Genomic DNA, 20507 nt, shown 5'->3' with positions numbered 1-20507 from the left:
TGCGAATGAGCAACGATTACTACTGTGATCGTTGGTCAGTCCATGTGCACTCCAATCAGCTTCCGCGGTTTATATTTTTATTTTACCTTTATAAGTTTTTTTTTTTTGTTTGCGATTTAGAAGTCTCGAGCTTAGATTTAAGTTTCAGCGGGCATTGCGCCCGAAGAAAGAAGAGGCTATAAGCCGAAGAGGCCCGGCAAACTGCCACTCAAGAGGGCAACTACTAATGGCTGCCCATCCTCTGGGTCATCCAGAGCATGGGAAGTCATTATTGTTACTACTTTGTCACTATGCTCGATTTTAGTATTTGTAGTAGTAGAAGTAGTAGTAGTTTGCTTTTTGGCCGATGTATATATCGGTCCATCGTCCCATTGGGCAAATCGCGATTTTTCTTATTAGTGTCGCGATAAATTAATTACGGGTTGTATTAGAGTTGCGAAATAACATCGCGGCTTTTAATTAGTGTGGCGAGAAAATGATTACGGTTTGAATTAGAGTTGCGATAAAATGATAATCGCGTTTGCTTTAGAGTTGCGAATTACGATATCGCGATTGTCTTTTGCAATTTTTATTATGAATTTTTATAATTTCTTATAGAACTATACGTATCAGAATTTATCTTGTTTTCTATTGTTTGAAATTACATTATAAAAATGTTAATTTTCAATTAATTTTATAATATTGCAAGTAGCAATACCAGAATATTTGAAATAGCTTTTTCATATAGTAAATAGTAATTTTCATTAAATTCACTGTAAGAGTTAGCGTTGCGATAATGAATGATCGCGTTTTCTTAAGTAGAGTTGCGTTTACAAAATGCCCAAACCTTCCGACTGTATTTGTCGGACACTGTATTGCTTAAATACGAGTGCGTAGATTAATATTTATTAGCGTTGAGCATCAAATTTCGGGAATTTTCAGACATTTTTTATTTTTTTCCTTTTTTTTTGTAAATGATAGATTAATTAATATTGCAGATATAACGAAGCACTCTTCGCGTTTGATTGTGAGAATTTTCTGTTTCATAAATATTAGCAGTGAATTAGCGTTGCGAAACAAGAACATTTCGTTCCACTCACGGTTTGTTGATCGGGTTTGTATAGAGTGAAAGACGATCGGATTTTAGTAACCCTTCTGCGTTGTTTCTTTTCCAGCGCCCCTTATTAATGCATCCCTTATTATTATGTTTATTACTGAAAACACTGCTATAATTCCTTTATCAGTGTTAACGTTACCATGATTGCTAAAATACAGAACTTTATTACGATATATATTGATATATCAATTCTTAAAACTTCCGTACTACCAAATGTCGTTTTATAATTTTCACAATTAAGAATATTAGGCTTAAATGATCTTTTAAAAGCTTTAATTTTTACATGTATTTTTACCTTGTATTTGTTTATTTACTTACTCCATAGTATGTACTTACCACCTTAGAGGTCTCTCTCACCTTATTTTCGCATTTTTATTCAGTAACTGTTCAAAAAAGGAAAAACATGGCAAAGAAAAAGACCAGAGGAGTAGCTCTAAAAAAGGCATTCTTTAATCAATCTCCCACACACACACGCGCGTTATTATTTTACATGTTTGGATAAATTGTATAATAGGGATTCTTAAATTGCTTCGTATTAATTGTATAAACATTTGAATCATCCACTGGAAACGGTTGTATAACATTTGATCCCAAATTCTTCTGATTGTGTACATTTGCGAGCATGTACTGTGGTGTGGGCGTGACTTGCCCAACAGTTGCGTCCTCTACTAATTTCCTGTGGGAATAGATCAAAACTTGTGGAACGTCTACTTCTTGTTGTTCTGATACAGTACAGGTTTCCACGGAAACCGCGAATCCAGGGTTAGATAATTGCTGTGCCTTGCATTTCTTTCTATGCGCGTAAAGTGACCCTGCATTGTTATATCTCTTTGTACAAATTTTGCAAGCGTATGGTCTCTGCCCAGTGTGCGTATAAGTGTGTTCATTCAACGAAGTCAGTCTTCTAAATGACTTTGTACAAATCTGACAATGATATTTTGCTTCCCCTGTATGCATTGTTATGTGCCGTGCTAATGTGTTAGCACGTGCAAACGCCCTGCTACAATACTGGCAAATATAAGGTTTTTCACCGCTATGAGTACGTAGATGCAATTGTAGATAAGTGCTCTTCGTAAATGCTCTACTGCACACATTACAAACGTATGGCTTAACTCCTGTATGTGTACGCATGTGCGCAACCAGAGAACCACTCTGTGCAAAACATTTGCTACAGACTTCGCAAAGAAATCTTTTTTGAGTTTCTTTTACCCGCTTATGACGTTCTATGTGATTCGCTAGCGATTGCGCTTGCGCGAACGATTTAGGGCAGATTGCACATTTGTGAGGTCTATTGTGACGATCCTAAAATAATATTCCAATATTATTGAACAAATTAGTTTAGTTTAAAAATAAAGAAAAGTTTCAAGTTTCGAGTTTAATAACTTACTTACTTTCTTTCTTCCTTCTAAACAGTCACCTTTATTAACTACATTGTCTGTGTCCTCTTTATCATCCAAATCAGAATTGTCGAATAATTCAGCCTTGTGCTTTGATTGTTCATGATCTTTTAATTTATCCACTCTTGAGAATCCTTTACCACATGTTTCACACGTGTATTTTAATCCACTATGTGTGGAGACATGCCTTTTAAGATTTCTTTTTGTTGCAAACAACTTCCCACATTGAGTGCACTGTAAACTTTCAGCAGGAAGGTTTTCATCTTCCTCATCTTCTTCGTCTTCCTCTTCTTCATTTTCTTCCTCTTCCACCACGGTTTCTGTACATCTTTCTTTTACCCAACATTGAGACGAATCATCCAATTCTTCCATTTTATACTCTGGATGACTTTTAGCGTGTGTGATAAAAGATTTTTGATAAGTAAATTGTTTTGAACACACTTTGCAAGTAAATTTTAAGCTTTTTCGCTGTTCCTTAGGAGAGTCATCATTTTTTTTAATTTTTATTCTTTTATCCTGAAATATGACAATACGACGACTTTAAACTAGTTTATGGTAAAATATAATAGCTGCAATGATCTTCCTTGGCCAAAAATCTTGGGCAAAGTCTATCTAAAATCCAATTTAAATACTTACTTGGACATTACTATTACTATTAATCCTTTTATCTTGCACACTCGCGATTGCTTTATTTTGCTCATAACTAATTCTCTTATGTTGAATATTTTCTTTCCTATCGCGAGCTTCGTGGCAAATTGCAACATGATTTTTCACTTTTGCAAACGTAGGATATTGTTTATCGCAAACATAACAAACATAACGTAATTTGATTTTACGTTTATGTACAATGGCGTGTCTCTGCAAGGCCACTTTTGTACGAAAAGACTTGATACATCGTGTACAGCGTAATCTAGTTGTGCGTGAAATTAATGGTTTTTCATCATCATCATCATCATCATCATCATCTTGAATACTATCTGTCTTTGATGTCTCTTCTGACATCTGTTGACTTTCTTCGATATTCGCTTCTCCCTTTAATGGAACATCTTTAGTTTGTACTATATGATCGTCTAATAAAACAAACTCTTGTTTTATCGAATCGATTTGTCTTGCAGAATCATCCTCTAATAAACTTTTATAAACATTTACATTTTCCAGGCTCTTTCTTTGCTCTGTATCGTTTAATCGACTGTGTGACGATTCTTTTTCGTAACAAAACAAGTTCTTCCCTGAATTGAGACAAAAAGCTGTTTCATCTTTCGTAAAGCAAAAATTATCATTGCAGAAATTTGTAGAACAAACTTCTTGTTTTTCTGTATTTTCTTTCTCAGAAGATATTACGCTAGATATCACATCAGCGATTATTGCTGTAACTATGGTGCTGGCGTTGGTAACAGAATCGTTAGAAGAGGATTTCAGCTTTAGAATTTGACGAAGCTTCTCATCTGAATTTTGTATTTGACATTTAAAATCGTAAGATGCATCTAAACGCTGGTTACAAGGCAAGCAAATCACTGGTGGTAAACCATCTCCTTCTTCAACCTAAAACGACATACATGTATCTCTTTAATGTTCATAAATAAAATCCATACAAACGTATAATTTACAGGAGAACTATAAAAAATGTTACTACATTGTATACAGCATATGTATTTAAATTCATTATAACACGATTTCTAAAATCATTAGTACATTATTATTACATTAAAATTGTAATCGATGATATTTAAGTTTACAAAAGTAATAAGCGTTATTGCAGTTGGATAGAAAACTTCTTTATATAGATATATAAATAATAGGATAATAACAAAACAATTGAAGAAATACAAGTTCAAGATGATGACAAATTTATTGAAAATATAGTAAAGTTCTCTAATTGCTTTATATTTTTCAAGATTTCAAATTTCTTTCTAAATGTTGTTGGCTTTAATTAGTTGTTGTTAATATAGGTCACATATAGATTGAAAAAGTTTCATCGAGGGGCATGAAAGACATACTAAATATTAATATCAAAAGCATGTGTACAGAAGAAAGGAATAGAATTTCAAGGAATTAGTTTTTAATATGTTATTATCGCAAAAGGTGATACAAACTAACCTGTACAGAAGCAACGGCCATAAGTTTTCGAGGAATAGCGTCCCCATTTTTAAAAAGTTCACAAATTTCAACAGCTTTTTTCAAACAGATTCGACATTCATCTCCATAAATTTTCTCATATGTATCAACTAATTGCTCGTGTTTCGAAACTTCCATTTTAATGCATTTGGGAGTCAAGCTACGACTCGATCTCCCCCTCTTAGGAAACCGACAATGTTGTTGAACACTTCTCTTGTTCGATGCACTTGTAGCTAGGAAATGTTTAAAATTAATAACAAAACATTAGATGAAATTTGAATAACTATTTGATAGTTATAAGTATGAAGAAGATATCACAAAATCGATATCTGCATAAAAGATATGACAAGAAATACAATTCATAGAGAAATATAATGATTTAAGCACATACAGTACATATGATACTATAAATAGTTTATAACACGCTTGGAAGTTTTAAATAAAAAACATCGTTTCACAGAAAAGATTATGTGGTCGATTATATGGGAATTAAAACCATTTCAAGAGATTATAATTCTATTTTCTATTCTTAACCTCTATTTATATCCTGTATAAAGAACTAATAAGTTACTTTGTCCTCAAAGCAACATCAAAAGTATATTTTACTTTTTATGTTATTCATTGAACATACAGCAAACATATTTATTTGTATACGTTAAACAAATAATTACGTACTATTTAATAATCATTTATATGTGCATCTATTAGAAATACATAAAGAATAGACATGTACTTATATTATATGTATTTTAAATGTCAGTTTAAATGTCGCCATAATACGCACGCACATGCGCAGTATGATGTATTAACATGTGTATGCAAATATGTCTGTTCTTAAGATTAAGATTTTCTACAAGTGAAATAACAGAATAAAGAAAGAGAGTGCAGAGAAAAAGGAAGGAAGGAGAAAGGTAGGAAAAAGATAGGAAAATATTTAATTCTGATTTTAAACGCCTTTCGTTCTTTTATTGTTCGAATTTATTCATCTGAAATTCAATCAACTTTACAATAGAGCATTTTAAGTATAGACTTGTTTCAACGAAACATACAAATAGACTATCTGTACACGTATCACAGAGTAAATACACTTGCATTTATTCATAGATTCTCTGGCAACAATTTTACAACGCACCTTTCACTGGAGCAAAACTCAAATTACACATCTGATGGATTTTCTTTTTGTTTCTCTATACTTTTCAATATTATATTCCCTTGAAAATCGAGGTTGAACCTAATGTATATTTTTATTCCAAAAATTAGTTAATTCCATAAAATTATTCTTATAGAATTATAAAGCGCGCGCGCGTGTGTGTGTGTGTGTGCGCGCGCGCGCGCGAGTGTGTATTTCATAATATACGACAAACAATAGAAAAGAAAACATGTTTATCAAGAAATTATATTCAGATATTAAAACCAGTTGCGCGCGCATCTTATTTTAATATCATTTGTATTTAGTTTGAATTTAATACTAAAATATCAGTCGAATTAGAAAGAGATATCTTCTAATATTAAAATAATATTTCTTTATATACGTAAATTATATTGAATTAAACGCATTAAGAAAGGCAAGTTTCCAGATTACGGTAACGTTACTAGTAGAACTTCCCGCTGTATTTTTATTCAATACGTCATTCCTTTTCCTTTCGCTTTTATTAAATAATTTTTGAAAACAAATTCAATCAATCAACTACCTACAGTTCTATATAATATCATATGCTTTGAATTGTATACAAATACGGTTTCATTTTGAAGCAGATAGTGCTTGAAAACTTGTTATTACTAACCAATTGTTTCAAGTCAGTTTTTCAACATCATGTCTGTCGCTGAGTAATCACTCGTCCTGGTTTCGACGAAATGGAAATTTCCATTTGCTCAACGATAAACAGTTCGTACGAATGATAGAACAATCTTAGGTATGTTATTAACATCGTTCATAACCCGTTAGATTGCAATATATACATACATACATATCTCTATATATCCATATAGTTGTGTGAACAATAATAAATCTCTCTTTGTTGTTTTTAAAAATAAAGCATCTGTTTTTTGGAAGGTCGTCGCAACAGTTTCTCCAAGGAAAAAATATACATTCCAAGAAAGATTCTATATCTAACGGGTTAGATCACAATAGATTATTGCGTTATATCCTTATATCAGAAGAAACAATATTGGCTATATACAATATATTCAGTGCAATCTTTTTCCAGTTTTGTGCATTCTTTACGCGATTAAAAAATATTCGAACATTAGAAAAAGGAATTTCTTTCGGAAGAAATGGCGATAGTCTTAAAAAACAAACATGTGCAAAACTTATAAATCGTAATAGAGTAATTGTGAGCATTAATCGATTAAAATATTTAAACCGATTGGAAAATATTTCGTTTAAAATAGACTTGAGTTTCTTTCCTCGATAGGTAGCTCTGTTTGAACATTAGTTAAATTTAATTTTGTACAGTATAATCGTAGAAATAAGTGATTGGAAAATAGATGATGCGTGTAAAAATGTATTTGTTTCTTTTTATGCAAATAGTGCGAAGCAATCATAGAAAAGTATGATCACGATTGTAAACGAAAGACTGCGATTTAAGAAGAGAATTAGGAACCTGTTGTATCTTCTCGAGTATCTTAATTCTCTCTCTACGGTTTCTTTTTTTTACACATTCTCTATACGGAATCCATCTGACGAATTCGAATTATCATTTCTTGCTTATGTCTTTCTTTTTTGTAGTTCTTGGTCTGTAATGCGCGATTGTCAATAATGACTGTTTTTGTTTGTTGTTGCTGCTGCTGATGCTGCTTGTTTGTTGTTGTTGTTTCACATGACTCATGTTCAATTTTTAATCTTATATACTCTTTTGGTTACATAAAAAGATACCGGGTGCCCGTAGAATATAATTTAACTTGTTGTGCATTGTATAGCTTCTCTTTTGTTAGCGAGTTAGTAGTAGTACGTATTATATTTTTAATTACAATGCTTCTACTTTCTTATATATTCTATTTTGCCAAAATCTTAATGGATCCTTTTAATTTAGAAAAACTATTTGAAAACTAAAGAAATCCAGCTTTTACAAAATGTGGGTAAGAGTATAAGAAGAAATGAGAAGAGTCGAGAAAGTGGCAAAATTTTTACTTTAATGTAATTAGAATACCTCGTGATTTTTCTAAGAAATAAAAAATTGATTAAGTTGTATAATTTTCGGCAGATATATATAGCAACTATTTTTGGCAAATGTTACCTATTAAAAAACTTTCCAGAAGTTTCTTAAGTTTCAAGAATTTCTAATTGTTACATGAACTTTATAGTTCTTGAAACTTTGGTTTTTTACTATATACACGGTTTCCTAAAGTTTTACACATTTTGGCTGATACATTCCTATATCTATACGAAGTATTAATAAAAGTTGAGGGCCTTACCTTAAGAACGAGTCTATCCATCGGAACAATGTAAAAAATTCGTGTAGAATTACGATCGAAAAAATCGTCGTAATATGAGCTCATTTTTTAAATACACGATCTAATGTATTAGCATAGATGAAAGTATTACATCCTTTGAGATTCCTTAACTATAAAAAGAAACAATTGATTTATTTTTCATATTATATTCTATGAAAATGGAAATTATATCGCATTTATAATATATTAGGTTGTCTGAAAAGTTTCTTTCGTTTCATAAGGTGATAATAGACGAACAATAATTTCTGTTTTATATTATTTTATTGAATTAGGTATGATCTGTTTCATTCTATTTCTATTATTATGTTGGTGCATAATTCAATAAACTAATATGAAACAAAAAACATTTTGCGTCTATTATTTCCTTATAAAACGAAAGAAACTTTTCGGACAACCTAATATATATATATATAGTATATGAAGATTACAATTAAAAATGATATAATAAATTTTAATAACATTATTTTAAGAAAATACAGGTTTATTCTAAGATGCAATACTTTCGTTTGCACCATAATAATACTTTGTTACATTGGTATATATTCTGTATAGTTAGACAGAGAGATAAGTACACATAGATACACACATATACAGGATATACAGATATACAAAATACAAATTTTACGGACACCCGGTAGATTTTGCGCGAACTCTTTATAATAAGCATAAAGATTTCAAACCGGAGCGTAATTTAAATAATTAGATTCTTTATCGGTTTTCGATAAATACTTTCGTTATCGTGGTCTCTGATTGTTTTATATCCTCCCTCTATGCGAATTATACTTTTTCATGTACATTAGTTAATACCTATTAGGCCTAATACGTTGCACTTCTTAGGATTTAATGCAATTAAAAAATCAAACATTTCTACAATACGTCTAAAACAAGATAACTGTTTGCAAGTTTTATTACATAAATTGACTTTATTTTTCATAACATACACACACATGCACACACACTTATTTTGTATTGTAAAGATTATACTATTTTAATTGGCTTGAAAAAATAAAAATTGAATGTTTATCGAATAATTATATTGAAAACAGGAAGGTAAAGATAATTGTGTGCTGTTGAAAGTTCCAGTAAGTTATCTTGTTTTAGATTTTCAAATATCTACCTTTTTAATTGCACCGGTCCTACGAAATATCTTGTATATTTCACCTATGTTAAAACTAAACTCTTTCAGAAAACAAATATAGTTCGATTTCGATAGTGTTAAAAAGAAGAAAAAAAAGAGAAGAGATAGAAAAAGAAAGAAAACGCGTTACTATACGCGTGGACTATACGTATACGCTATAGACGCGTTTACTATGTTTAGAAATATATCAACTGTGCAAAAAAAATTGCAGAATAGTTGACAAACTGTGTAGAAGAAAATAAAAAACTGTAGAATGATCTGCAATTAAGTAAATCCTTTCTCACGTTACAAAATACTTTCGATACTTTCGATGCAATATCGAATGAAAAAACAATTGTATCATATTGTTCCTCTTTCTTTTTTTAATACAAAATCTTGGTATGCTACCCTTTGTTTCGTAATATGCCCCTATGATAAAGATTCGAAAAATAGTGTCGCAACAGCTTATTAATATTATTTATTTAATTATAATGAGTATCGTTCTGATGTTGCATCATTGCGAGTTGCATCGAGAGTTGATATTCGATGGAAATAATATTTTTTCTCGATATTATGCATTCAGTTCCATTATTCATATATCAACTCATCATCAAAAAGAAAAAATAGAATTTTCTCTTCAATTTCCTATTCGATGCTTTCCATCATGCTCGGATCCATCGCCATACTTTTTCCCCGTTTCTTTAACTCCCTACCTACCGTCTTTTTCTTCCATTTTTCGTTTCATCAAAATAAGTCTCTCTATAAATATTTCTTATCGTTTGATGAAATTAATCAATCGAAAGTAGTTTCATGGCTCTATATGAATGGTAATTTATTGGCAGCTATATTTATCAATAAATACTATATGCTTTTTAGATTTAAATAGAAAATCTATCGTTTCGTGGAACACCTTACACTGCTATGTCGGCTAAATAATGTGCTTCATCTGCAAGCAATTAAATATAGCATTTGCAATTAATTCGTCCAACAGCCTCTTTGGCTTCGGTATAATTATACGTTGCCTGTTTGGAATGAAATGATTACGACTCGGGTAAATAATTTCTCACCCACCATTCAATCCCTACATTTGTAATCAACTGCAACACTGCCATTTATAAAGCTACTTATGTATTCGTCGGACCAATCGTACGTATTCTATATCAGTATGTATGTTCACCCAGGTACCACGTAAATTCCAGCTACCAAACATTTTGCAAATCGATAACTTAACAATTATAAGAACAAGATACATATTTATCGATTAAAAAGTAAGAGAGAAATTACGATGTTTTTTACCTAGTACCGCTAAATCAAACAATTAAATATTAAATGTTAAATATTAAAAATACCATGAACTAAATATTGATGAAAAATATTTTAGGCCGTAAAAAAAGAACATAACAGGTATGATTCTATGGAATTAAAAGATTTAAATCATCGTTAATCATAAGATGTTTCAGTTGACCCGGCTCGTATTATAAAATATTAAAATTAATTAAGGGAAGAGCTAGGCATGATTTCTATTAATCTCGTCACAATTAATGATTTTGTAACACCGAAAGAAATGTGCGCAACGCAAGGTCATATATTACGATATTGTCTATAGTTTTCTGATTTGAAAAATATTTAAATTCACGCATTCCACGGAATAAAGTGCCGATATATATTAACAAATAGTTGTCTCATCAATCTACTCATGGTACATCGTGTATTATAACATATTTAAACTTCCAACGTGTTTTCGCTTGTTCAGCATGATATATTCCCCCCGCCCCCCTCCCCGAGATTTCTCAGTAGTTACATTACTATAATATCTACGGCATATGTAAGCACGTAGATTTCAACCGTGGACGAGAAAGCTTTTGATTTTCGTTTCTCGATTTAATCAAACAAAATCCTACTCCCCTTCGTTCCGATAACAATAATAATGTTACTGGCAATAATGTAATGATGCTCCACCAATGTTAAAGCATGATTTACTATAAGTAGACTGCGGACTTTTATGTGTTCGTGGGAAATTTAAAGGTGCAAGAAAGCCCAGAATGGTCACGATATTCAAAAATAGGTATACATGTTATACCCAAAGTACAGTATTCATTATCATATTTAGTGAGTAAAATAAATCTCTTTTTTTCTTCATAATTGCTCATAAAAAACATGAAATTGCATAAATCTCCGCGGTCTAATTTTATACCTTATCCTATTTCGATCGAAGACCGAAGATCACATGGAAAGAATATATTGAGATAATCTATTTTTGATGATTTTCCGACTTTTGTGTCATTTGGTGACCAAAAAAAGAGTATTTTAATATGAAATGGTCGGAGAAGAGAATAATGGATGAATGGATGGATACAAATATGTAAGCTTTTTGAAAATAAGTGAAATTATTATATGAGAAATTAGTTCAACTTGATTAATACTAATGTTATTAATATATATGTCTTCTCTTTTGATAAATTTTTTTAACAAATAAAAGAGTAAGAAAGACACGTACTCATTTCCAGGATCAAACGAAAGAACATCTAGACAACATATTGAATTTAAAAATCGCTCTTCCATAAGAAACACAAAACGTGATTTATCATGCTCCTTCATACTTGTGGCATTCGATTACCAAAACCACAAAAACCAAAAAGAAACCAAAAAGAAACCAAAAAGAAACCAGAAAGAAAGACGGAGAAAATTGAAATTCCTTTGACTTGAAATTGAAACCGTAACTTGGAGCATCGCAAAGCTATCATCGGTTTTGAATAAAAGCTTTTGAAAATTCCTCGGCCAATTCGAACGTGCTCGATTATATCGGACTAATGGTACTTTTCATGCTTGAATCGAAACTCGTGCTATTCATACCCTCGATACAATACGGCATTACCTGTCCATGCACGCAGGAACTGGAAGTATCGTTGTTCAGGATCAGCAACAGCAAACCAGAGACCGCGGCAAACACGCCAGCGGACATCAAACCAAGCGCCGGAAGCTTTTTGGAGGAAAGAATTGGTCCATCTTCGAGTTTGAGGTAGCACAGGCCAGGTAGAACGTAAGCTAGAGGTACAGCAGCGAGGATTCCATTCAATTCGAGAACCACACCCAGACAATCTGTTGACATCGATATCAGGTATGCGACAACCACTATCGACAAAGTAATTATCAAGTATTTCCGGTCGGAGTTAGGGACGTATGCAGTATGATCTTCGAGCTCATCGGTCCCTTTAATCGCTGTCAGTATTACCTGGAACAAATTTTCACAAATTTTTCGACCTTACGTCGAACTTTTAATCTTGTATACAATTTTTTGTATACAATTTATTAAATAATCGTTTTAACGGGCAATAGATTCCATGTGTTGTCGTTAGATAATCGCGGATATTCATGCGTTTATGGAAAATTTCTCTAAATCCTTTTCCTTCTCTTTACTCTCCTCGTCTAATCCTAATTTTTATAGAAAATCAGATAGAGATTTTATAGAAAAACAGCGCGAGTAATTCAAAATTAACTGTACATGTTCATGCGATAATTAACATTGCGCAACAAATAATTTTCTGACTTTAATTGACATTTAAATGAGATTTTAAGAAGAGGAGGATTTATAGAAATATATCGGTTAATTAGAAATAATTTCTAATTAATTAATAATTAATTTCTAATTAATAATTTAAAAAAAGAACATAAAATGTTTCGAGAAAACTTTACAATTATGCAACGAAACTAGAGATCGATAAAAGGAGCAATAGACCGAATTGTGAATATTTCATGAATCTCGATACAATTTTATTATTTGTTATTAATGCTTGACGACGAAGGAAAATTAATTCAGTTCGTTAACATCTCTGATCACAGATATCATTAAATTATGAATTTCGTTTATCCTTTATGGTGGTTGAGGAGAACTTAGTTGGATATATGTTACTTCAGTGTAAAACTCGATCAAGTAACTGCTTCTCCTTGAGGTGAACGCTCTGAGGGGAAGGGTTACCATTGATGTTTTTTATTACTGAGAGAGATTATTAATAGTTAAATAAGTAGATATTCGGTGGTAGAACACTTTAGCTATTAGAAAAACTCAATAATATTTAATTGAAAAGCTTGTATCGAATAAATTTGTTCAATTTCGAAGCATTGCAATTTTTAATTTTCAAATCGATAGTCAATTATGAATCAATGTTTATCCTTTGATGTTAGGTTAAACATTAACGGTAATATCGCGATAAATTTTATGATTAGTTGTTAGCAAACATCTCCAGTATATTTTGCTCTGACTATTATATTCTTGACGTACAATTCAATTTACCTAGTTCCTTTATTCAGGTCTCTCCACCTTCTTTTCCACGATTCACTTTCCATTATTCACGACATTCCAATGTTACGACGCCGTAATCTTTCTTACACCCGTGCCATTTTCATTTACGATAATTTTCGCGTCTATCGTCTTACCTCTTACGTTGTGAATTTAAAGGGAACGAAATACAATTGTTCTAATTAATAAAACTCATTCGATGCTGGAGGTAAATCTCTAAAAGTCTCTTAACACTCGAATACAAAGAAAATAGAGTTGGTTTACCGCTAAATAATATTTTTTTAAGTAAATTTTGATAGTAATTTTTGTAGTAATTCAAATCCAAAGGATGTACAGTTATTTCGTTGTTAGATATTAATCTTTACGATAGGTTTTTACAACGAGGAGTCTTTAAGATGATATTCAATGTTTTACTGATAAAGTATACAATATGAATAATTTAATGTAGTTGTCTAATCGCGAAATATTAATTTTCAGCATTTAGACAAAGCACGAAGAGCCTTAAAATATTTTGTAATATCGAAGGAAAAAATGAATATATAACACGAGTAATTCTCAAAGAATTTGAATACTGGCCTAGAACTTAAGAAACGATATTGCCAAAATTAAGATAACTCACCTCCCTTGTGACGAAGCATTCAATGGGAAAAGTAAGTAGAATAGTCCCGCTGAACATGATTCTGGCAAAATTCATGAGATCATCGTCCCAGCAATAATTTTCCATAAGATCACCCTGAACATACGCGGTAAACGTGGCATATCCGATGATTCCAAAAGCTGTTGCGATCACGAAGGAAGTGAAGAGCGACCAATGGGTGACGATGTCCCACTTTTGTTGAGTAGCCCTTTCTATAGACTCGTAGATAAGGAATGTATTATGGTGGCACATAAAGGCGAATGCCATAATTCCAACGGATGGAATAATGCCGGGGAAATTCGCGAATCGCCAACTATCCTCTTGGCTTGGCCTGGAAATCGAATCGATTCCACGTTTAATTGCCTAGGGATTGTCGTCATTTATCGTCATTTATCATCAATAGAAAGGGAAGAGAAGAAGGAGATAGAAAAAGACCAGGCGATAATATTGCACGGCAAACCAACGTAATGTACGTGTAATACAAATACGATGTGAAAAATGGCATACTTTGTTTCTTTAACGTTTCTTTAACGTAGCGTTAAGGTAAAAAAATTGACGTTCAGCCGCGACTCGACTTTTACGCGATCGTGCAGCTATAAACAATTAATTTTTGGAAAAAGGAAGTGTATGTTTTGAAAGAGAATTTTGAAAGAAGAGGAAGGAAATTTGAAAGATCACTCACACAATTGCTGACATCGTACCCATCCGAATTAAAATGGCCAATAGAATGAAACCAACGCAGACCAACGAAAGAAACGAGATCTTGGCCAAACGAGCAACATTTCTATAAAGACACAGCGGTATAGTGATGCAAACGGTCGCGAACAAGACGACCACTTGACGATGAGCGAAAATGCTTGTCTCGCTCATCCCTGTTAACCTTATTAGCACTTTCGTCACCGTGTCGCCGACAACAACGTTATAAGAGACCATCGCTGAAAAGGAAAAGACGAATAAGTTAGTGTACGAATGGTGGCCTCTTATATACAAGAGCCGCTGCACTCTAAAGTTCTCCAAACGAGCTTCAATGGTGCGCGAAAGCGAGTATTTTCCGATACGTTGCTTTGATTCGGACACCTGCTTCAGAAAGTTCACCAAACTCCTTTCTTTTTCTTTTTTTTTTTTTTTCTTTTTTACCTCAAACATATTTGTTTTACTTATTCTCTCTTTTTTCTTTTTCTTTACTTGAAACTTTGTTATCTACATATAATTGTGGAGCATAATAGGTAATACGTGTTTCAGATAATTCTAGGTAATAAAATAGGTCGATGATTTAACTTTAATAGAAAAGACTCGCAATCGCGATTCTAATTCTCGTAATAAACGATTAAAACCCTGCTATCCTCCAGGAATCTACGGTATGGCTGGATATGAAAATCATTTTCGACCAAATTATACTTTTTCTATATGGTTACAAAATTTCTTTAATTTGTGAAAAATATGAAAGGATCGTTATTGATACGCGTGACTTCACGCTACAACTTTATGCTAAAGTTTTTATCGAATCATTAAAAGTCTTCTTTCAGGGTTGAAACTAAAACGAGATTAAATCATAAAATTTGAAAACCGCGGCGGGATCGAAACGTAAGATAACGTTTGAATGTTTCATTTTAATATACGATATATAAACACTTTACTATCTTTCGTCAATGTATTTCAAAATGTGCCAGAAAATTTGAAAAGAAGATATGATATTGAAGAAGACGCGAGGAGAATAGTAGGATTAATCGTTATTACGACTACTACCCTGTGGTTATAAAAGATGCATATACCTATGAATGGATAAATGAACTGCAGAGTCGTAAGAATATAGAATCCTGTACGACCGAAACTGGCTCTCATTAAACCCTGGTAACTCATTTCACCGCAAATGTTTCCACTCCTAATCATTAAAATTAAAGAGTAATCAGTGAGGCCTGCTACTAGTATTAATAATACTATCCCGAGGCCAAATCCAGCCTGATGAAGAGCGTAGGGTATACCTGAAAATTGTATTAATCAATGTTTCCTCCTTCTTTCGTTTCTTCGTGCGATTCGAAATAATTGTTACTCCTTAAACACCGAAACAATCTTTACTTTGTCTCTTAAAAAATGAAATGAGTATTATTTTATAGATTTTTATCGTTACGATGCCGCAATGTAAGTAAATAACAGATTGTGAAATATATCTTCATAGCTATCGGTGTTATTTGCAAAGATTTACAAAGCGTTCGTAATTTCTAACTTGCAACTCGTCGATTCACTGTGATTGTTATTAATTAATAAATAAGATCACTGTTGAAAATCGTTTTCGATCCCATAACCGATGGTACACGACCGAACGAACACGATGGTTACATAAATAAGAGATCCCTGATGAATCATTCGTCCGATACGAGATGATCCAAAGGGAGTAGGCATCGAGCCAACAGCTTCTCCCTGAAAAAGATAAAACTGATACGAATCCCAAAATTTAAAGAAGGCCAAGGTTCCTGATGCAAACCAAAGGCTCCGAATGCAAACCTATAATCTCCTATGTAAGTATAAACGTATACTATATGTATATTTGCCGTTTTGCATAAAATATATCTCATTTTTCATTTACAAACGAAGATAAGTTGAAACTAAAGTTATATATGGGAGTAGCTGAATAACGCGAGATGCTCAATAAAGATGAGGAGACCATTAAAATTTCGCAAAAAGGAATCACCAATTAGAAGTGTTGACTAGATATTAAGATACATACTTGGAATTTTACACACAACCGCTTTTTATTCTACACAAATTGACATATGTAGATAAAACAAATATATTTCATATAATTGTATTACATTCAATTACAATGACGAATTTTTCTTAATCGGATATATACAGGGTAGTTGGTAATTGGTGGTACAAGCGGAAAGGGGTTGATTCTGAAAGAGGCGGAAAAAAGAAGTCGAAAATATAGAATAAAAATTTCTTTTTTTAATTTTTTTTTTTTCGAGCGAAAATTCAAAGCCGATTTTCTCGAAAACAAAGCCTCAAACGAAAAATTTTTATCCGCTTGTACCACCAGTTATCAACCACCCTGTATATATAGGCAGATAGATAGATAGATAGATAGATAGATATATAAAAATATATTAAAAATTTCTACATTTTATAATTCGGTGTTGAAGGATTTTTTTTAACTATATCATATATTCGAATTACCAATAACACCACTGCCAATGATGGAATTGATGAAATTAAAACTGGCCAGAGGTAGACTACTGAATTTTCCAGATTCTTCGTTCTTTTCCTATAAAATTATATCTCATTTATATCGACAAGAAATGAGATAAATTAGAAGAAGAAAGAAAAATAGTAAGAGTAGAAACATGATTTGACAAGAATTGGTTATATCAAAAAGCATACAGCGATAAAAGAAAATAAGTGAAAAAGTTTCTTGTCAAAGTATTCGTATTAATCAAGCACAGAAATCTATAAGTACTGATTCAATTTAATAAAATTCTTGTTATTTGAGGCAACAGAAAAAGATCGAATCGTTCGTCGAAAGATCTCATAAATTGTAAATCCTTTGATTTACCGCGTCCAAGCTTTCAACTATCTAATATTCGTATATACGTGTGTTGTTATAAAAATTATATATTAATAATAACCAAAATCAAATTTGCATAGAATATCTTTGCGTTGAAAATATTATGCGAATAGACATTTTAATAATAAAATATTCTGCTAGCATGATACTAGGCCGATGAAATATTCGCTCGATAGGAATTTATATTATACATATATATAGAAATATCATATTGTAGTCTGATCTCATTCAGAATGATTGAAATCCACTGTTCGATTTTCAACGATCCAATTTGAATTAATGATCATCGTAATCGACGAAATTCATTATTTTCCATTCTTCGTATCATATATTTAATTTCATACAATTACAAAATATCAATCAATAGATATTGATTGTAACAAAACGAAAGTTGGCGAGAGGATAAAATATTTCATGCAAAATTCATGCATACGCTTATTTAACTCTGACATAAACTACGATCGATCGGATATAAAATCTAGTTAATTAGCTGTATTTCTTACCCCGACAAGTTGTCGCATGTCGTCGTAAGATTCCTCCGAACCCAGACTGCCACCCTATTTTAAAGCCAATATTAAAAGCAAGGTTCACTTCCGAATACTAATCACGATAAAATCATTAGGCGTAAAATTACATTCTTTGGAACAATGTTCTCCTTTTTTTATTTTTACCTTTCTTCTATTCGATCACGTTACATTTGTCATATAAATGAACGATAATAATGGTAATAATAATAATAATAATTTATTTGTGCTTTTGGCCGATAGCGTATTACAAAGAGGTTGTTGCATTCTTATTCCCAGCTACTCACTCTATATCTTTTACGTTATCTTACATCGAGCGCTTAGTTATTATATTATATTGCTATCTTATCGCGTTTACATAATTTATTAATTAAACATTACTAATGATACAAACGAAATTTCGATAATTTTCATATTAGGCAATACTATGAGAAACTAAAATTTTTCGATTTCTGAGGATGAAAAATTTACGAAATTTGTAATCTTCTCGATTGATACATTTAATTCATAATATTATTATGGTTTATTAAACTCGTCATAATTTAATTTAATTAAAGAGGTATAAATATATATTGAAAATAGTGAAAGTATCGCTATAATCAAATATATTGTTCCATACTTACCGTTTGATAGCGTTATTCCGAATATTATTGTTTATAAATGTTACGAGTAATAGAAATATTGAAATTGTCCCATTTACATGCCCCACCCCGTACAGACATATTGTATAGATGTACGTAGTAATAAGATTTGTGCAACTGACGACGTTTCTAATACGATTGAAGTTAATTCATGGTGTTGTGAATTAAACTTTTAGTTGAGAAACTATAACTCTACGCGTTATCAGAGAAGTTATATAAATTAGTACTAAATACATTAATTTATGATAATTTAACATAAAAAAAGTTTCTTATGAAATTTCATAATTAATATAATATAATATATAAATTAAGTGGAATTGATTTTCTCGCGTTTATTCGTCGAGATTTTATATCCATTCGGGCCTCCATCTATCTGTACATTCTCGATTACTACGTAAATATGATAATAGCTCGAGGCATTCAGAAAATACTACCGCAGGATATTTAAAAGCATAGACATAAAGAGTAATAATTTTTGAAAATAATTTCAATATAGCACGTACAGACAGTAAAAGAAATGATAATAAAGAGATACGTAGAGAAAAGAACGCGTAGCTATATATCCGATGAGTTATAGATTTTTCCTCTTTGTCACGATAACACTAAGAATATCTTTGAATCAAAAAAATACATCTCTCTCTCTCTCTCTCTCTCCTCTCTCTCTCTCTCTCTCCTCTCTCTCTCTCTCTCTCTCTCTTTCTCTTTGCTTTAAATAGTTACAATTTCGAAAAATAAATTCGTCAGAAAGAATCCGTAAAATCATTTCTCACGAATCACTTCAAAAACTCTTTACTTCAGATTTGGGTTCAACTTTGACTTCACTTTAACGATCGATCTCTAAATAACACGGAGATCACGAAACTTTACTTGAATCTAGATTACGATGCCAAATTTTCAATCACATCCTCCGATACTCGGAAACTAACGATAGGCAGGTACGTTTTACGAATAACACGATTACAGCGAGACAAACATCGTTTTCCGAACTTGCGATCTATTCGATTACACATATTCACTTCGATTCAATTACAACCGAAACGACAGAAATCACTTCGATTCGCACAAATTCACCGTCCAACAGTTACAAATCCGAAACTAGTCGCGCTAGCCACTTCGAACAAACCGGATTACGCGAAATCCTACCTGTTACTACGCCTATCCGTATTCCTCTGCAATGTTCGTAATGATTTAAATGACAGTGTTAGCTCACGGCGAAGAAACACTAGTAGAACAACGCATTGTCTACATACGTCACCGTGTTCTCCAAAGAACTAACAGAGAAAATAACAGTGATTCACGGTCAGGTGGATAGAAATCGTGACTTTTACTTACGTCCTCGTAGTTGTTCCTCGCGTCCAGGATATAGCTCTTCTCGTTCGCGTCCAAAGCCATCGCGGGATTTTATTGAAAGCGGAAGAATGGAAGATGGAAACGAGAATAAACGGAAAGCTTAAAGGGAAGGTTCGACGTGAGAGTAGGATCGAGCAGACGTCTGAGGCGACTGCACCCTTCCTATCTAACCGAGCTTCCGTTTTCACCTCCCCGTTACAACCCCTCCAGCGGCATGTACATACAGTGGTTGCGATGGGTGCGTGCGCATTGCACACGTTCCTGTTTTTCTGCGTTATCGAGGTCCGTCGTTGTCTTCGTTATTGTTCTCCCCCTCAG

At 32.3% G+C, this 20507-nt stretch overlaps 2 protein-coding genes and 1 long non-coding RNA gene across 6 annotated transcripts; 1 reads left to right on the top strand and 2 right to left on the bottom strand.

Moving 5' to 3' along the window:
• Positions 1–1524: 1524 nt before the first annotated feature.
• Positions 1525–4819, bottom strand: LOC117156375 (uncharacterized). Its single transcript, XM_033333346.2, has 4 exons — positions 4591–4819; positions 3130–4035; positions 2488–3009; positions 1525–2398 (listed from the first exon to the last, which is right to left on the bottom strand). The coding sequence occupies exons 1-4, from the start codon at positions 4744–4746 to the stop codon at positions 1583–1585; spliced, it is 2400 nt and encodes a 799-aa protein (XP_033189237.1). The 5' UTR covers positions 4747–4819; the 3' UTR covers positions 1525–1582.
• A 606-nt stretch (positions 4820–5425) lies between these two features.
• On the top strand, positions 5426–17713 carry LOC143303591 (uncharacterized). 3 transcript variants are annotated; one of them, XR_013060082.1, is made up of 5 exons: positions 5426–5519; positions 11686–11991; positions 12070–12296; positions 13953–16628; positions 16705–17713. It is a non-coding gene; the product is annotated as an uncharacterized LOC143303591 (long non-coding RNA). The 3 variants fall into 3 exon arrangements; XR_013060081.1 differs by having other exon boundaries at positions 5427–5519; positions 11394–11991; XR_013060080.1 differs by lacking the exon at positions 5426–5519 and adding an exon at positions 11413–11540.
• On the bottom strand, positions 5564–20400 carry LOC117156377 (putative sodium-coupled neutral amino acid transporter 11). Of its 2 annotated transcripts, none has more exons than XM_033333348.2 (7): positions 20172–20400; positions 18178–18231; positions 17287–17374; positions 15885–16094; positions 14795–15047; positions 14095–14443; positions 5564–12410 (listed from the first exon to the last, which is right to left on the bottom strand). In XM_033333348.2, exons 1-7 carry the CDS (start codon positions 20229–20231, stop codon positions 11976–11978), a joined length of 1449 nt encoding a protein of 482 aa, XP_033189239.1. In that variant the 5' UTR covers positions 20232–20400; the 3' UTR covers positions 5564–11975. The 2 variants fall into 2 exon arrangements, with proteins under 2 accessions (XP_033189239.1, XP_076480488.1); XM_076624373.1 differs by having other exon boundaries at positions 19983–20399.
• Positions 20401–20507: the final 107 nt, after the last annotated feature.

This window comes from Bombus vancouverensis, chromosome 14 (assembly GCF_051014615.1).
Source record: "Bombus vancouverensis nearcticus chromosome 14, iyBomVanc1_principal, whole genome shotgun sequence".
Taxonomy (NCBI): Eukaryota; Metazoa; Arthropoda; class Insecta; order Hymenoptera; family Apidae; genus Bombus; species Bombus vancouverensis.
Note: the sequence above shows the minus strand (reverse complement) of the source record. Positions and strands in the feature narration are given on the sequence as shown.